General features: G+C 42.3%; 2 protein-coding genes across 6 annotated transcripts in view; one reads left to right on the forward strand and one right to left on the reverse strand.

Moving 5' to 3' along the window:
• ARHGAP20 (Rho GTPase activating protein 20) overlaps nt 1-18,554 on the reverse strand; it is a 128,145-nt gene extending 109,591 nt beyond the window's left edge. For 2 of the 5 annotated variants that reach the window (XM_035008892.1, XM_035008888.1), the window contains exon 1: nt 18,264-18,554. In XM_035008892.1, the coding sequence (XP_034864783.1) occupies nt 18,264-18,368 (105 nt within the window). In that variant the 5' untranslated portion in view covers nt 18,369-18,554. Of the gene's footprint in view, nt 1-7,671; nt 7,812-8,393; nt 10,592-16,979; nt 17,434-18,263 lie in introns of those variants that run through there. The other 3 variants (XM_035008890.1, XM_035008889.1, XM_035008891.1) reach the window with 3 other exon arrangements.
• Nucleotides 17,776-18,752, forward strand: part of CUNH11orf53 (chromosome unknown C11orf53 homolog) — a 494,983-nt gene continuing 494,006 nt past the window's right edge. Inside the window, exon 1 of the mRNA XM_035008894.1 lies at nt 17,776-17,888. The gene's annotated coding sequence lies outside the window, so the exon portion shown is untranslated. The remainder of the gene's footprint in view (nt 17,889-18,752) is intronic.

Below are 18,752 nucleotides of genomic sequence, written 5' to 3' on the forward strand. Positions count from 1 at the left end.
GGGACTCCAGGATCATGACCTGAGCCGAAGGCAGTTGCTTAACCAACTGAGCCACCCAGGCGCCCAAAATATTTTTTATAGCTAGAGAATAAGGAGGTTAAATGTTGATCAGGTATTTGGGAAAAGCATTATCATAACCATTATCATCCACTGTAGCTAATAGGTATATTGTTTATTATGTTCCAGCCCCTCTGCTAAAGGCAAGACTGGAGTATCTCATTTATACTCCAAAATGTCATCTGAGCAACTCTACTGTCTCTCTTTCATGGGCAGGATAGGCGCCAAACTGGGCCTCAAGGAAAGTCAGGATTTGAAGAGATCAAGTAAAGGGAGAAAAAAAGAAAAACAAACAAAACACAGTTGAAGCAAAAGAGACTAGATTCTTATACATTTAATAGACATTTAAACTGAAATATTTATACATTTGGGGATCCCTTCTTCCAAACAGATTTTTTTTTTTTTTTGCTGTAACGTAAAAAAAGAACAAAAAGACTGTTTTGGTTTTTTTTCTTTTCTAAGTGGTATATAAACATAGGATTAACTGGATAATTCAAGTACTCTGTTTCAGAGGACCTACAATTTTTGGTAAATGGGGATTTATTCAACCTGGATTATCCAGATAATCACCCTCTAAATTCAGTCTTACAAATTTCACCAATTCTAGATAGAGTCAGTGGGCCTGCCCCTGGAAATGGATAAGTAAAATCACCAATATGCTCATCAACAGCCAGGAGTGAAGTTCAGGCTGTGGCCATTTTTCCTGCTCTACTGTCCCACCCTCTCCTGGCGGAGGTCTCACCTACCGCGGGAGGACCTAGGCCTGCCATCCTGGGAACCAGGTGCTGCTCTAGTAAGAACCAGAGAAAACTGGTTCGGGATCAGTACCTCCTTACACTATTCATAAAGGAACTGCTTCTAGTAAAATCAAACCTAGATCCTGGCACAGGAACAGGGGAATAATCACCGAGTGAGAAGGGGATACCGGCCTTCTTTGGCAAAATTCTTATCCCCCAAATTCACCATGTCCCCAGGACCCCTCCACAGTTATTGTCACCAGCATCCTGCCTCAGTGTTGCTGTCTCCCCGTTAATCTTCTGGCTCACATGTGGAAACTATATGCGCAAACCTCCTCAGCATCGCTCAGACAGAAACTGACACAATTACATAAACCATGAATCAAAGACAGGAAGCCAACGGGTAAGAAAGAGAACACCGTTCTCAATCAGGAATTATTAACCAGGAAGGAGCTTCAGGGAAGGTTAAATTGTATACTTTTCTTGTTTACATGATACGTATTTATGCCTTCCTTCTGGAGAGAAAGCCCATGGTTTTCATCAGATTCCCAGAAAAGTCTGTGATTTTGATAACCCTCGTTGTATCTTACAGCTTGTCAGCCCCACCCCACTGTTTCCATTACTCACATCTCTTGGGAGCCAGGGGGCTTGGTCTAGCCTAGACCCGAAGGTGAAATCCTCAGAAAATGTGCATGTGAACAAACTCCCAGATTCTCCTTCTCCTGGCCACCTCTGCAGTCACACTAGCCTTAGAACGGTGGATTCAGAAGAGCTATGTTCCTGCCCTCAAGCCCCCTGACTCCCTTTATTCAGCAACTATTTACTATGCTTTGAACTTTGAAATGTGCCCAATCCTTTAAGCTTTATCTGGGCTCCTTACCCTCAAGTTTTGAACTAGATGAGGGTCTGCCTAGTCTACCTTAGTGGAACCACCTTCCTGGATCTATCGCAGCAGCCTTGTTTCTGTGGCCCCTAACCCTCTGACACCACGGTCAGCCGATCTAAGCTAACTGAATCTTCATGCATATAGGATTTCTAATTCTGAGTTCCTTGCCTTTCAGGTTTACAAGGAATTTAGAAATGTTCAAAAGACAGCCATAAATATGATTTAAAATGTTGGGGGAGGAAGAGTCTGTGAGAAAAGCTAAAATGATCTGAAGTTCTTCATTTGGAAGGAGAAATAATCTCCAAATTAATGCAGAATTCTAATATGGAGGATGGAAAATGTCTTCCAAGGAAGAGAACACAGAAAGAAATGCTGCTAAACTGTAGGCTGAGAAACCATGTTGATTTTGGGTAGTGGTTCTCTGAAAAATGTTAAAAAGCTGTGAATTACATTGTGCACATAATTTCAAGGGGTTCAGAGACCTGCATAACATGGATTCCTTAGGGATTCATGGACCCTAAATTTGAAACCTTCTGACATAAAGAAATCTTCCTGAGAGTGATGGCTGTTAAACATGAGAATGAATAATCACATAAGGGTGACCAATTTTCTTCTGTAAAAGTGCTTTTAAAATAGGAGTTTCTTATGGAGACCTAATGCAGAGGTCCATATCCACACTAACTAATTAGACCGTGTTTCCTGAGTTATAAAATTGTCAGATGTATGAGGAGTCAAATGCAGAGTGTATCTACCTCATCTAGTGGATTCATATGCAACAGAATGTAATCAAACTACAGGAAGAATATTACTTTTATTTGAGATCCTACTGTTTGTAGTAAGTCTCACCACTAATGAGATATGCAACCCAAGGCAATTCAGTCACTTCTATGGACTTTCATTTCCTAATCTAGAAAATCAGAGAATTTGGACTACACAGTCTTTTAGATCCCTTCTATTTTTGATATTCTCATGTTAAATGTCCACCGAAGATTTACCCTGGATATTCAAGGAAATAAACTATTATATGTGCCAATTTAAGATTCACAGGATTCATTCCTCTTGTAAATAATTAAAAGTCTTAGGGGCTCCTGGGTGGCTTAGTTGGTTAAGCGTTGGACTCTTGATTTCAGCTCAGGTCATGGTCTCAAGGTCATGAGATGGAGCCATGCATTGGGCTCCATGCTGGGTGTGGAGCCTGCTTAAGATTCTCTCTGCCTCTCCCCCTGCCTCTACTACTCCTCCCAGCTCTCTCTCTCTAAAAAAAAAAAAAAAAATTAAGAATGGCCAATATAACAAGAGTTTAATAAATAGATTTAGGTGTTAATTCATTAAAAATACACAGATCTCTTTCTTTTGTTCAAAAGTATAGCAAAACAAAGGGGCAATGGTGACTTCAAAACAAATTCACTTATCTATCAAAGAATCTGTTCTCAGGCAATAAAGAATTAGATTTTCTTTTTTGTTTATAACAACTGTATGAAATATAATACGTGGAAATAGAGACTGTGATTCCTCTGCAGAGAGATTACTGTGTAGGCCTGTCAGGACAGGTTGAGGCTAAGCCTGTATGAGCACCAACAAATTTCAGTTGTTCAGTGACAGTAAAAACTATGATTCTTTGCCTCACAGAAAACAGAGGGTAGGTTTAAAACAGTGCTTTTTGTTGTTACTGTTAGCTTAAAAATCACAATGTACAGTACGATTTTTCAGAATGCCCACGGGCTTGATGTTTGTATCTAGATGACCTCACAAATACTAGGTGCCATTCTGAAACGGAATATTTTTAAAGAGGTAATCTGTTTTTTCCTTCTTTTTTTTTTAAGAGAGGGAGGGAGGGGGGAGAAAAAGGGGAGGAGCCAAGGGAGAGGGAGAGAGAGAACCTCAAGCAGGCTCCGTGCTCAGTGCAGAGCCCAATGAGGGGCTTAATCTCATGACCCTGAGATGATGACCTGAGCCAAAACCAAGAGCGCGATACTTAACTGACTGAGCCACCCAGGCGCCCCAGTAATCTCTTTTTTCTAAATTGACAAACTACGTATTAGGTTAAAAAATTAATTCCATTAAACTTTTGGAAATGATTTTCTTGATACTGTACCACTTCAAGGGCCCAAAAAACGAAACAAGAATTTTATATGAGCTAAAAAACAAACATGAAGTCGCATTTATTTACCCTCCACTTCTAACTGGGAAAGATAAAGAGGACCTTGGAAGAAGTTGTAAAAGGGAATAAATGTGATTACATTTTTAAAATGGCTGTGTTTTCACTAACAGCAATTTATCAGGGAAGTATAACACGAACAGAAGAAAGTCATTAGATCTTTGATTTTCTGAGCTGTCTCTTCTGCAGTTATATTTGGTAATAAAGGCAAAGACCTACTCTGCCAAAAAGTAAAATAGAGGTCATAACTGAAAATGAGAACCAAATGCCTATAATTCATTTTTAAAAACATTTCAAAAGTAGCAAAATTGCAGCTACATTACCAGCTAATCTGCAAGCTGCTTTCCACTTCGACTCTTTTTTAATCAGTTGTATTAATTATATGTTCAATTCCCTGTGTTCCTATCTTGCTTCACATATTATGCCTCGGTTACGGCATTTCATATTATTTATATTTCTGTCCATTTCTAGAGAGCAGGGACTGTAACTTCTATCCAACTTTTTCCAGTCCTTCAACAATTATTTACTGGAATTCTGCTCTATTGTAGGCTTCTCTTTGTATTCCCAAAGCCTAGTACAATGCCTGGTATAAACTATGTACTCAATAAATGAAGGTTTATGTGAATTTTAAAATCCACTATCCTCCATATCTATATCATTATCCCCATACACACACACAGGAAAACAAACAAACCTTTAAGGGGCTCTGCTTGAATGCTGTCCTTAAGGAAATGTAAGCATTGCTATGGAACTGGATGGTGAAGAGTCATCCTTGTATATTGCAAACTACATCTTCTAACATAGTGCCGACATTTACCACTTTGAACTACAGGGTAAACATCTGATGATTGAAGTTAATTACCTGCGAACAAATGGTGCAGGGACACCTGGATATATACATGCAAAATAATTAAGTTGGACTCCTATCTCATACCATATATAAAAATTAACTCAAGATGAATCAAAGATCTGAAAGTAAGATCTGAAATTACAAAAAAATTTAGAGAAAAACATAGGCAGAATATTTGTGAACTTGGAGTAGGCAATGGTTTCTTAGACATGACACCAAAAGCACAAACAACAAAGGAAAAAGAATAGATAAATTGGACACTGTCAAGATTAAAAACTTCTAGGGGCGCCTGGGTGGTTCAGTCGTTAAGTGTCTGCCTTCAGCTCAGCTCATGATCCCGGGGTCTGGGGATCGAGCCCCGCATCGGGCTCCCTGCTCAGCGAGAAGCCTGCTTCTCCCTCTCCCACTCCCGCTGCTTGTGTTCCCTCTCTTGCTGTCTCTCTCTCTGTCAAATAAATAAATAAAATCTTAAAAAAAAAGATTAAAAACTTCTATGCTTCAAAGGACACCATTAAGAAAGTAAAAAGAAGACCCACAGAATGGAAGAAAATTTTTGCAAATCATGTTTGATAAATGATTTGTATATAAAGAATTGTTATTGACTTGTCACAATTAAAGATAAATAAGCCAATTTCAAAATGGGCAAAGGACCTGAAGGGACAGTTCTCTAAAGAAGATATTCAAATGGCCAATAAGCACAAGAGAAGATACTCAACATCATTAGCCATCAGGGAAATGCAAATCAAAACCATGAAATAACATTTTATACTCATCAGGATGGCTATAGTAAAAAAGACATAAAAAGTGCCAGCAAAGATGTGGAACTCTCATAAACTACTAGTGGGAATGTAAAATAGTGCTGTCACTTTGGAACCTAGTTCAGAAGTTCTGCAAATGGCTAAACACAGTTACATAGGATCCTGCATTTCCTCCCAGGTACATAAACAAGAAAAATGAAAACATGTCCACACAAAAACATGCATGTGAATGTTCACAGCAGCATTATTTATAATAGTTAAAAAGTGGAAAACAACCCCAATGCCCATCAACTGATGAATGAATAAACACATTGTGGTATATCCACATAATGGAATATTACTTGGCAATAAAAGACACACTGACATGTGTAACAACAGGGATGAATCTTGAAAACATTATGCTAATTAAAAGAAGTCAGTCCCAAAGGACCACATGTTATATGATCTCATTTGCATGAAAAATCCAGAATAAACAAATCTATAGAAACTTAAAGTAGATTAGTGTTTGCCCAGAGTTTGGGGAGATAGGACGATTGGGACATGATGACGAAGGGGTGTGGTGTTTCTTTTGGGGTAATGAAAACGTTCTGAAATTGACTGAGACAACAGATGTACAATTCTCTAAATATACTATGGCCTGTGAATTATATCTCAATAAAGCTGTGAAAAAGAAAAACAAAGAGCTAAATACCAAACTACTAAGCCACTGGGTTCCATCCCAGCAAACTGGCTCATAGCCAAGAGCCATTATTTTCTTTATTTGTATAATAATCATCTGTAGTACAATACAAGAAAATGAAAATTATTTGCTTTTTGTCCAACATATTTTTGTATAAAATGTTTAAGTGGCTCTCCATTGGAATTCCTCAGAGATCTGAGGAATATGTCCACCGATCGTCCCCTACTGCTCCAATGCCTGAGCCTTACCATTTTCACACAGTAAATTTTCAGTAGCAGTGTATTAAGTCAGTGAATTAACACTGCCCATATCTGAGAGTTTAAGATGGTGATACAAGTGTGCCTATGTAGGAAAATGAAACTGTAAACAGGTAGCTGAAGAAAAAAATTTTTGGTCTTTTATTTTCAACAACTCAGAAAACACTGTTTACATAAAAACCTGCATGTAGTCTCTCATTAGAAGTTTAACTTCATATCAACCAAGAGATACAGTACTATTTTCGGAACCTCTAAATCATTCTGAATCTGGTCATTCTTAATTCTCACAGAGATTATAGGAAAAAATGCCTATCAAAAGAAAGGAACAGATAAAAGGTTTAAGTCAGGTGAACTGCAATTTTTCATCCTTCTGTTACAGTCACTTTAGGAAGAAAAACATCTAAGCATTTTAGTTGAATTTAAGTCAACTGTGCTGAAGTCACTTCCAAACATTTAAAATTAGCATAACATTAAAATGAGGACTTTGAGTGCTTGCTTCAGCAGCACATAGGAAAGCTTTTAAAGAGTTCAAGTTTCAAAGCTAGAAAAAAATCTAATCAAATTTACAAATTAGCATATTCAAATTTGACCATTAATGCTATTGTGGCTAGTCTATACAATATTGTCAGCCATGAACTGTTTCTTTCTTGTCTTCCCAACACACCTGCAGTATTTAATTTGTGGAGGCATACCTAAGAGACACCGGCTCTGCAAGGAAACAAGAGAATTATTTTTAACCCTGCATCCTGCTTCTAGGTCCTATTATCACAACCAGGTTTTGACCACTGGGTGAGCTGAAGCTTCTCACTATTGTCACTCTGGTCTGTGATGTGTGTGATCCTCTATTTACTCACAATCATCTCATCCAGAATCAATTTGAGCATTTAATTAAAACAAATGTCATCACAGCAGATCGTCATAGAAGGATATAGGTTCTTTTCTGAGATTAAGAAAGATACACTTTTACTTTTGGCTTCTTTCCTCCTTCTATGAGACAGCCACTTTGAAATAAAACAATAAACATGAGAATCTATGTAATGTAGGAGAATGGGCCCTGGGCTAGGAGACTCTGGACCTAAGTTCTGCACCTGGTTCAAGCACTTAACTTCTGAGTCCTCTCCATAAGATGACATAACCATCCGACCTACCACAAAGAATAGAATAAGATTATATGCAGAAAGTCCTCTGACATGGAAAACACCATGACAGTGTAACATACAGAGTGATGCTTTAGAGCTCGTAAGTACCGTATATAAATAAATAGGAGGATAGCAGAATTCCCCTTATACCTTATGCTCCGTTCCTCTGCCTCCGCCTGACCCGTGCAGGCTTCTGGAGTGTCACTGTGGGCCTTGAAGTTGGCTGGACTTTCTTCTTTGGGAAAGCCACCAGTTTCAACCTCTGATCATGATTCCTTTTCAGCAGCACCCTAGAGTAGACAGGGTCAATCACCAATGCCCTGTCCCTAATAATCTCTTACAAGGCAGGGTCCATACAAGGTGATAAGATTTACACACCCGTGACACACTCTGATAAACAAAGAGGCTCTCCGGCTGCCCTGGTAGCCATCTACCTGCCTAGTGGATGAAGGGCTGACTGTAGCAGACACATCTCTACCGGGAAGCTTGGGAAGCTCTGCCTTACAGCAACCTCTCACTCTCCTCATGCAGAGGGGAAGGGTATGGTCATCCAATCCAGAAACCATAATGGTAAAAAACAGAATGCATAAGCTGAGAATGGAAAACAGGCCCAGGTCTATCCAGATTCAGACGCAGTATCACCGAGCAAAGACTACTGCCAAAGCTGCGGTTCAAGAGAGTCAATGCAGGGGTATTAGAAGAAATAGATTCTCTCCTAGGTGTAAATTAGGACCCAGGTAAACAAGGAAAGCAAAAGGCCGCAGAGCAGCAGGGTTTTCCACATCTTTGAAATGTGAGCTGATGTGGGCACACATACATTCCATTTTCAGAGTCCACACGCAAGTGGCCAAACATCCAGAAATAGGTTTTACCTTTCAGTTGTGCCATGTGACAGCTGTCTGTCAAAATGAGGTCAAGGCTGCTCAGCACAGCACCGACACACAGTGCTGACAGGACTATGTCTGCTGTTGGTCGGATGTTTCTAATCTAAACTTGTCCTAGATAAAGAAAATCAGACTGAAACAAAATTATAAAATAAACTGGGCTGTGTTGCCTGCAAGCCCCACTATTGGTGGCTGACAGAAGGTAGTTTCCTCTGTCCCCTTTCCAGCCTCCCACACTGTAGCTAAGTCCTCCGTAAGTAAACAAAGGCTAACCCTCACCCCCATCCAAGGCTGCTTCAGAAAACCGGGGCAGTTGCCAATACCAAAATCAGCATCCAGCCTGCAGGCTCTCTGCACACACCAGGACCTGCAGAGTCCCTGCGACCTACAACACTTGAGATACCAACATAAAGAATGGGAGAGCAAACTTTCCCCTCAGTGAAAATGTCTTTCAGGGGTAGTATGCTCAGGCTACCATGACAGAATAACAGACTGGGTGGTCTAAACAACAGACATCTATTTTTCAGTTTTGGAGGCTGGGAAGTCCAAAGTCAAGGTGCCAGCAGATTCAGTTCTTGGCGAGACCCTCTTTCTCATTTGTAGAAAGCTGCCTTCCAGCTCTATCCTCCTCACATGGGGGACAGAGACAGAGAGAGAGTAAGCTCCCTGGTCTCTTACAAGGGCACTAATCCCATCATAGGGATTCTGCCCTCATGATCTCATCTAACCCAGGGGGATTAGAACTTCAACATGAGTTTGTGGAGAGGGCACATTCAGTCCGTAATAGAGGTTTTTGCCAAATGCTCTGAGGATGAGAGAGGTATGAGTCATGAAACCCCAATAAATCACAACAAAATGTACATACATTTCTTCAAAGCACTATGTATACAAGTTTATGTACATACAAGTGTATATACATATGCATATATAACCTTGGTGTTAGTTATATACCCATTTATTTCTGTAATATTTTATAGTTTACAAGCTGTATTGGTGGCAATTTAAATTGAAATCTATTTTTCGCTACTGATAACTTCCAGGAAAGCAAGCTTTATAATCACATATTTTTGTTAAGTTGTTATGTGGTTCTAAAGATGTCTTTATTTTGAAAAGAACAGCCACCAAGTCCTGGATGGCAGGATAAGAACTTTGAAAGGATTCAGACACCTCAATTACTGAAGTCTCCTTTTCCGTAGGTGCCATCCAGTTGTGTCACCTCTCCCAGTCTACTGAACACCGGGGCTTAAGGGGTGGGAAGCGCCTTCCGAACACCACACCCCTTCTGTCCTGCAGACCTTTCCCTGAGTCATAGCCTGGGACACCGGTGGAATCACAGACAGTGACAGACTGCTTCACAACCACGCCCACTTCGGAACCAAGAGCAACAACTGCACTAGTTAGTACCCCTGACTTGCGAATTTCCAGTCTCTAAGTTGCAATTCTCTATTTTAACTATTTTACTTAAAATTAATACTTTTTACACAACTGTGTAAAAATAAGATTGTCTTTAAGTTTTGTTTTATAAAAAATACACTTTATTCTGTTCTAACATACGAATGTTAGAGTCACAAAAAATTTTTCTTTTGCCATGTTAAAATACACTATTGTGTTCACATTGTAAGTAAAAATAACTATGGAAGCAAGAGTTTTTTCCTACACTCAAGATTCATGACATAAAATGTTTTCTGAATTGAGAAGGTTTCAACTGGGTGTGCCAAACACGTGACTGTCCATAGAGGCACAGGATTCAGTGCACCCACACCTAACTCTGAAATACAGTTCTGTAAGTTTGGGGAATATGCCAAGCTTTCCAACAGCAAGCAAGACTCAGATATCAGCCTGGAAAGCAGACCTGGCTAAGGAACTCCAGAAGTACGATGAGTGCCTTATATAAAACTGAAAATGACAGGCATACCAAGGCATAAAAACCACACATTTCCAAGGTAATCAGACTAATGATTATGTCATTTATTGTCACTATTAGTTATATTTACTGTGGTGATTAATTTTATTGGTCAACTTGACTGTCCACAGGGTGCCCAGATTAAACATTTCTAGGTATATCTGTGAGGTATTTCTGGATGAGATTACCATTTATATCACTGGATTTAATAAGACAGATGGCCCTCTCCAAAGTGGGTGGGCATCAGTCAATCTCTTGAGGGCCTTCATAGAATAAAGAGTGGAGGAAGGAGAAATTCGCCCCCTTTTCCCTTCCTCACTGTTGAGCTGGGACATCTCATCTCATCTTGCCTCAGGACAAGATAGTGGTGAATTGAACTACCGACCTTCCTGGGTCTTCAGCTTGCAGACGGCAGATCACGGGACTGGCATTGGTCCATTTCTCTGGAGAACCCTGACTAATGCATTTACCTAATGGCAGCAGTGAAAATAACATTCACTGGTAGATGGAGAAAGTAGAGATTCTGCTCCACAAAGAAGGAAATTACCTCTCAGGAGAAAAACCTCTCAAATGTGCTTTTCTCAGCTGGTTATATAGAATTCAGATCTACTCTCTCCTATATCTTATGTTACAAATAGTAACAAAAGCATCTATAATCTAGTTAGAAAAAGAAATAGAGTTGGAAGATCTGGTTCAAATTCCAGCTTTGCTGCTTACAACATGTGGCCTCGGCAGGGCTCAGTTCCTTCTTCTGTAGAAATAAGTTAATAATACTTACCTCATATAATTGACATGTATTATATATAGTTACGCATTCACTCAAAGAGGTTTTAAAATTTCCTTTTATTAACCCATAAATTATAAACATTAAATTCTTATCTTTCTGCTCAAGTTTCTACCTTATTTGATATTTATGACCTCAAGAATAACTACTTTGAAGGACAGTGTTATGGACTGAATGCTTACGTCCTCCCCAAATTCATATGTTGAAGTTCTAATTTCCAATGCGATGGTATTAGGAGGCAGGGGTCTTTAGGAGGTGATTAGGTTTAGATGAGGTCGTGAAAGTGAGGCCCCCATGATGAGATTAGTGCCCTTACAGGAAGAGACCAGAGATATCGATTTCCATCTCCACCTCTCTCCCTCCCTCCTCCTTTCTCTGCTTCCCCTCCGTCTCCCACAAAGACACAGGAAGAAGATGGCCAACCACAAGCCAAGAAGTGAACCCTCAACCAGGAACTGAGTTGGCTGGCACCTAGATCATAGGAATTCAGTCTCCACAACTTTAAGAAATCAATGTCTGATATTTAAACCACCCAATTTATGTTATTTTGTTATGGTAGTCTGAGCTGAATAAGACAGATAGCATCCACTCATTTGCATGTAAATATTCTTTTATCAAATTCAAAGAAATAAAACTCTTTTTATTGCTTTACACATCCTTTCACCTGGTAGAAGATACTAATTGGCTTCTGCACTTAAAAGTGCAGAATACACTTTCTTTGATCCATATGAAACAACTTGTGAAATATACAAGATATGGATTATTACCATCATTTTACAGACAAAGAAACAAAGTACAATCATAAGTTTGGAGATCACATCAGTGGTAACAGAGGCCATTTCTGATTAATCTAACTCAGATTTTGATAATTTCAGACTCCTCTGAGCCCAAACAACTTCATGTACCTGATTTTATCAGTTCACTTTGTGAATAACACAAGAAAAGGATTCAGGAAGATATTGGTTTAACCACAGGCATAGTATTTGCTCAGTGTTATAGAGTGAAACTAAAGCTGACTCACCAAGATGTTTCATTCAAACCCCAGCATAAGACACACACATGGCCAAAGTTGCCTCTTGGGGGTGTTCTACCTGAGCGGCTATAAACAGATTTGGACCCACAGCATGCAGAGAGACAAGACAGACAGCTGTCACATTTTAATATGTTGGAGCTATTTTAAAATCCTATTGCTCCAACCGACTTTCTGTGCCTGTAAGTCTTTCTTCCAAGGAGTTTTCAATTAGTATGTGAAAGCAAAGGGTCAGAGTGCTTGAGTACAACACAAATGATCCCTAATCGAAATTACTCTAATACGTGCTTCCATTTCATTTCATAAAAACTATTCTATCCAAATGTGGATATCCTCAAGAATACATTATCCAGAAGATTAATCCAGAATTCTATCCAGAATGCATTATTCAGAAGCATTATCTCTATGCTCCTATTATCTTTTAGAACCACATTTTTAGAAATTACTATACAGATCTATTGTGTATTATTCTGAAGAGTCTAAGTGACAGAAAATCATTGATTTCTAGAAATAGTCAAATTGTCTGACTAGTGAATAAAGGTGGATGAACCAGGTGGGTAATTCTGTTTCAGGTTAAAATACTAAATGTGGCTATAAAATAAAGAGAATAGCTTCTCACGCAGCCTCTACACACTGGCTCCTCAAACGCATCCTGTTCTTTCCTACCTCGGCATCTTCGGATAATTGCTCCTACTTCTCAAAATCTTTTTACAGCATCTTGTTTTCATTCATAAAAGAGTAAAGCCTCACTTAAAAGAGGCCTTTCCTGAAACCTTAATGCCAGAGTGGCCTAGCTCCATATCCATGTTTGTCTGTTTTTTTAGAATAGTTATCATCATTAATTTTTGTTATTATTGCTTGTGTCTCTTTCTCTCAACCTGTGCTGTCCAGTATAGTATCCAATAGACACATGTGGCAACTTAAATTTAAATTCAAATAAATTACAATTAAGTAAAAAATATAGAAAACAATGATGAATTGGATTTCATCAAAATTAAGAACTCTGTTCCTTGAAAAATACTGTTAAAAGAATAAAATTACCAGCCACATAATGGGAGAAAATATTTTTAAGTCACATATATCATAAAGAACTTGAATCAGAATATATAAATAACTTTTAAAACAATAATATAAAAACTAAAAATCCAACTGAATTTGGGCAAAATAATTGAATAGGAACTTCACTAAACGTAACACATGGATGATAAGTAAGCACATAAAAAGATGCTCAACACCATCAGTCCTTAAGAAAATGCAAATCAAAACCACAGTGAAATACCATATTATTCCCTCTAAGATGGCTATAATCAAAAAGATAGTAGGTATGGGTGAAGATGTGGAGAAATTAGACTCTTATACACTGTTGGTGGGAATGTAAAACCACTCTGGAAAACAATTTGACAGTTTCTTAAAAAGTTAAACTTACATCTAAAATACGACCCAGCCATTCAACCCCAAAGTGTTTACCCAAAAGAAATGAAAGCATAGGTCCATACAAAGACTTACATGAACCTACACAGCAGCTTTATGTGTAGCAGCCAAAACCTGGAAACAACCCGAATACCCAACTGTGGCCTCTCTACAGGATGGAATACTACTCAGCAATGAAATGAACTACTGATATGTGCAAAAACATGATGAATCTTAAAATAATTATATTGAATTAAAGCAAAAAAATACATAGTATGATTCCATTTATATGTAATTCTTGAAAATGCAAATTAATCTACAGTGACAGAAAACAGACCAGTGGTTGCCTAGGAAGGTGGAGCAAACCAAGGGATTAGCAAGGGACATAAACTTTGGGGGATGATAAATATATTCATTCTCTTGACTGTGGTGAGGGTTTCAGAAGTATATACATGCGCCAAAACTTACAGATTTATATACTTCAAATATGTACAGTTTCCTGTATGTCAATTATACCTCAGTGAAGCTGTTAAATTTTTTTGTTCCTCATTTGTACAGCCGTATGTCAAGTGCTCAGTAGCCACATGCAGCTAGTGGTTATCAAATTGGACACTGTAGATAGACAGCAGTACTATGGGCCCAGAAAGTTCTCGTCGACAGTAACGCTCCAAACCAGGGGTGAGCAAACTAGACACCAGGGACACACTGCCTGTTTTTCTAAACTCGGTTTTATTGGAACACAGTTACGGCCAGTCATTTACATACTGTCAATGGCTGTTTCCTCGTCACAGTGGCAAAGTGGGCAGCTGCAACAGAGACCCTGTGGTCTACAAACCTAAATTATCTACTCTCTGGCCTTTTGAGAAAAGATTTGCTGATTCCGGTCTAAATCAAACACTCTGCACACTGGGGTTATACCTGTCCTGTTCACTGCTGTATAAACCATCTAGTGTTTATTGAGTCCCTAATATGTGCACTGTCCTAAGCACTGGAGAGACAGCCTTCAACAGTACAGATGAGGTCCCTATTCGCATGGTTTTCACCATCTGGTGAAGGGTTCAGGTAATGGAAGCAGTCAATAAGAAACTAGGCAAGGATGAATGCTAAGATGAAAATAAAACAGAGGTATAGAGCATGACTGAGGGCAGCAACTTCCACTTAGGTAGTCAGGACAGGCCTCTGAGAGGACCAGACATTTGAACAACATGAGACAGTCAACACTACAAAGACCTGTGGCAGAAGCAGAGGGAAGAGCAAAACCCAAGGCCTCAGACTAGGAATGAATTTGAAGACCTGATGTGTGAAAAAGAAGGCCCATGGGGCTGGAGAATAACAACAATGCGGAAAAGGTAGATAAGATGGCAGAAATAGAGAAGACTAAGAAAAGGAGTCCGAATTTTATTCTAAATATGATGGAAAGCTACTATAGGATTTTAAGCAAGTGAGCAATATGATCAACTTACATTTTTAAAGATCACTCCGGTGCTGCTAAGTGGAAACTGGGCCAGGGAAGAGCAAGAAAGGTGTTAGACAAGTTAGGGAGTTTCTGTAAAGGTACAAATGAGAGATGGTGGTGGTCTGGCTTGGGCTACAGTGGCAGCAGTAGATGAAGTGGAGAAATTCAAGATATATTTTGAAGTAATAGTTGACTGGCCCTTCTGATGGTTGTGGTAGAGTAAGGGAATGAAGGAGTTGAAAATGAATCCCAGATTTTAGCTTGAACAAGTGGGACAACAGTATGAACCACAAATATGGGAGAAACTACAAACAATAGAAGCTAATACTTATTGAGTGCTTATTATATGACAGTATTCACTCAATTTCACATTTAATATTCCCAACAATCTTGAACAGATAAATATTATTGTTATGTTCATTTTAGAAATAGGAAACTGAAGGTTAAGGTCAGAAAGAGAGGACCAACACAGTGGAGACTTGAACCTGGGTCATCACACTCCAAATTTCACCACATTGTATGAAACTGCCTCCTTAACAGTAATTTCTGGGAATATGAACTACATTCTGGATTAATGGTCCTCAGGATGACTAGCTTTAAAGATGCTATTGTTTTGCTTTTTCTATTAAAAATCATCTTGTTTTTATAGAATAAAAGAAGTAACTGTCATCTATATACTTTTCAAAGCACTTTCTGCAACATTATCCCTTTGATTCCCATTTTACAAATGAGGAACTGAAACAAGTCAAGTGATTTCCTCAAGATCATTAAGATAGTAATAGAATGAGAACTAAAAGCCAGATGAACTGACTCCATATAGTGATTTGGCCAATAAACTTGTCTTTAAAAATTTGGACCATTCAGAAAAAAACATGTTTTACATCACTATCCAAAATACACATACATATATGAAATAGAGAGAAAGAAGTAATACAAAACTCTATTCACCATTACTAATTTGCTAGGATTTCTTTTTCTATTTAATTTTTTTTATAATTTTGATTGTAACTGGCAATTTAAACAATACTGATCCACACTTGGTAATTAACACTACAACCACATAGAAGACTTTTTAAGAAATAAATCTCACAACTCACTAAAACTACCAAACAGGAAGAAGGCAAGATGGAACATAAAGATCAGTCTGTTGAGTATTTGGGTTACATGAAGACTGGTGTCCATAAGAGTGTAAATGGCGATGATTCCATGAACTATACTTTGGAAGTATTTCTTATTATGATTATTTTCTATTGCTAATATGGAGGTCTGAAATCAAGGCATGCCTGCTAACATTTAAAATAAGAGAGGTGCACTTTTATGGAAAAAAATATTAAAAGCAAAAGAAAAAAGCTCTTCAACATCATCTTTGACCCAAAGGTAGTAAAAAGCTGTAGAGCGTCCAGATTAGGAAACTCTATTTCCCTTGAAAAGAAAGAAAGAAAAAAAGAGAAAGACTGCTGGTAATGTGACAACCCATTAGGATGTATAATGAAGGACAGCATCTTAAGGGCAATAGCTTAAGATGCGAGGCAACCGTTCATTTATTGGACAAGTACTGCTTGATAAATGATCAAGCCACTCCAATGCCCTTTGCCAGTATACTTAATTTCCCTTAGTAAAGGAAGACAGCTAACTGCCCAGGAATATAAATCTTTGATTTTTCCCCAATTCCTTAAGTACACAAGAATTTAAAAAATGCTTTAAAGTCTGTGTCAATTACTTGGAACATTCATTTACCTTCCCAAATGCGGCGCTGGCCCGGTGCATTCTCTCTCTCTCTCTCTCTCACACACACACACACACCCACATGCCATCCCTGCATCTCAGAGGGAAAAAGCGACACGGACACGCCACAGCCTCAATACATCGAAGGCCGGCCAGCACTTCAGCCCACGCATCACCAAGTTCACGGGCACTCCTAGGTGGCCCGTGACATGGTCAACGTCCTGGGGAGCGCCCACTCCCTTCTCGACTCCGGAGCACCACCTCACCTCTCAGCTGGCCTCCAGCCAACCCAGGATCCTGGCGTGCAGCGTCGTGGAAGGCTGTGAGGTCCGGACCATCCGCAGGCCCGCGCAGCCCCTCCAGGCTCTAATGATAAAAACGCAGGGCCTGCAGGCATTCCTTAGGGAAGAGTTCGCTGATCCCTCTAATCCCAACTCATTCCCAGTGAGGCTGGAACGGCACCACCAGGACACAGGGCAGAAAAGGGCCAAATCACCGAAGGTCTTGAGGGGAGGGCTGGACGAGGAACGCACGCGGCCAAAACCCCCCAATCCGTCCGCAGACAGAGGGGCCGCAGGGGCCGGCGGCTCGCGGCCACGTGCGCTTGCTCAGGGGACCCTTTCCAAGACGCCGGGCCCGGTCGGCGCCAGCACGCCGCGTGGCGGCCGTGGGCACCAGAACGCAACGCTGCAAGTTGTCGCCCGCGTCGCCGCTCCCGGCTCTGACAGGGCACACGCGCGCCGCCCCCCGCCCCCGCCCCCGCCCCGGCCCCTCTCCAGCCTCAACGCGACCGGGGCCGGGGGACCCCGCAGGGCGGAGGCCCCTGTGCCCGGCCCCCACGACCCTCCGCCGCAGCCCACGGGCCCCGCCCAGCCCGGTGCCAGGCCGAACCCAACCGCCGCGCCCCCGCGGTGTGGACCGTTAGCGTCCCAAGCATACCCGCGAGTCCGACCACCACCTCGGAGACCCCGGCGTCGTGGCGGAAGCGCCGCGCTCGGCGCAGGAACCTCCGGCCCAACCACCACCAGAAAAAAAACCCACCGCGGAGCGGCCGCGCCTCAGCGTCCAGGTGAGAGGCTGAGCGCCGCAGCCCGCGCGCCCGCCCGCCCGCCTACCTTCCTCAGCGCGGCTGGCCGCGGCCCCTGACGGCTCGGAGCTGACCCCGTCTGCAGGCGGTGAGCGCCCGGGAGACCTCGGGGGGACCCAGGGGCCGAGCCCTCGGGGGGGGGGCCGGGAAAGGCGAGGCCCCGGTGCCCGCCCGCGCGCCCCGACTGCAGGAGGAGCCCGGCCGCCGGTCGCGCGGCGGATGGGGACGGGGAGGCAGCCTGCGGCCGCTCCGAGAGCGCTTACGACTCCAGGCGCGAAGCCCGGGGTTTCGGGGTGACTTGGGAGACCGCGGGCCGTGAGGGCGGGGAAGGCAGGAACGTCCGAGACTCACGCAGCGGGCCGCGAGCCTCGAGCGTTAAATTCCCGAGGCGGCCGGCTGGCGCGGAGGGCGCGCGCTGGGAGTGGGGTGGCGGCGGGCGCGGGGCGCCGCTCAGCGTCCTCACCTTCTTGGCGCCGGGGCCTCCCGCGATCCGAGACACGCCTGTCAGGGAAGAGGAGCGCCCCGGCTGCCCCCCTAGAGTCTCCTGCTGGGGGGACATCGCTTCCATGAAGAAGACTCCACCGCAAATACCAGCCCAGGAGGAGGCTAGGCGGTCATGTCCGCGGGACGGCGACGGAGGGGCGAGGACGCGCGGGCCCGAGGCGGCTGCCGCGCTCAGGCAGGGAGCCGGGCTCCGGGTGCGGGCGGCGCGCCTCCCGTCGGGGCCATGCACGGAGGCTGTGCTCGGCGCCGCGGGCTGCGGGCGATTGCGGCTGCGACCGCCCGTCCGCGCCGCGGCCCGCCCCGCCTCGGGCCCGCCCCCTCCGCGCCGGGCGCCCCGCGCGGGGACCCGCCCCCCGGCCTCCGGCCCCAGCCCGCCGCGCGCCCAGGGCCTGCCTCGGACTGCGGCGCGAGGAGCCGGGCGTCTTTCTCTGCTCGCCGAGGGCTGCTA

This window comes from Mirounga leonina, unplaced genomic scaffold (genome assembly GCF_011800145.1).
Source record: "Mirounga leonina isolate KUSES-001 unplaced genomic scaffold, KU_Mleo_1.0 Mir_153, whole genome shotgun sequence".
In the NCBI taxonomy this organism is placed as follows: Eukaryota; Metazoa; Chordata; class Mammalia; order Carnivora; family Phocidae; genus Mirounga; species Mirounga leonina.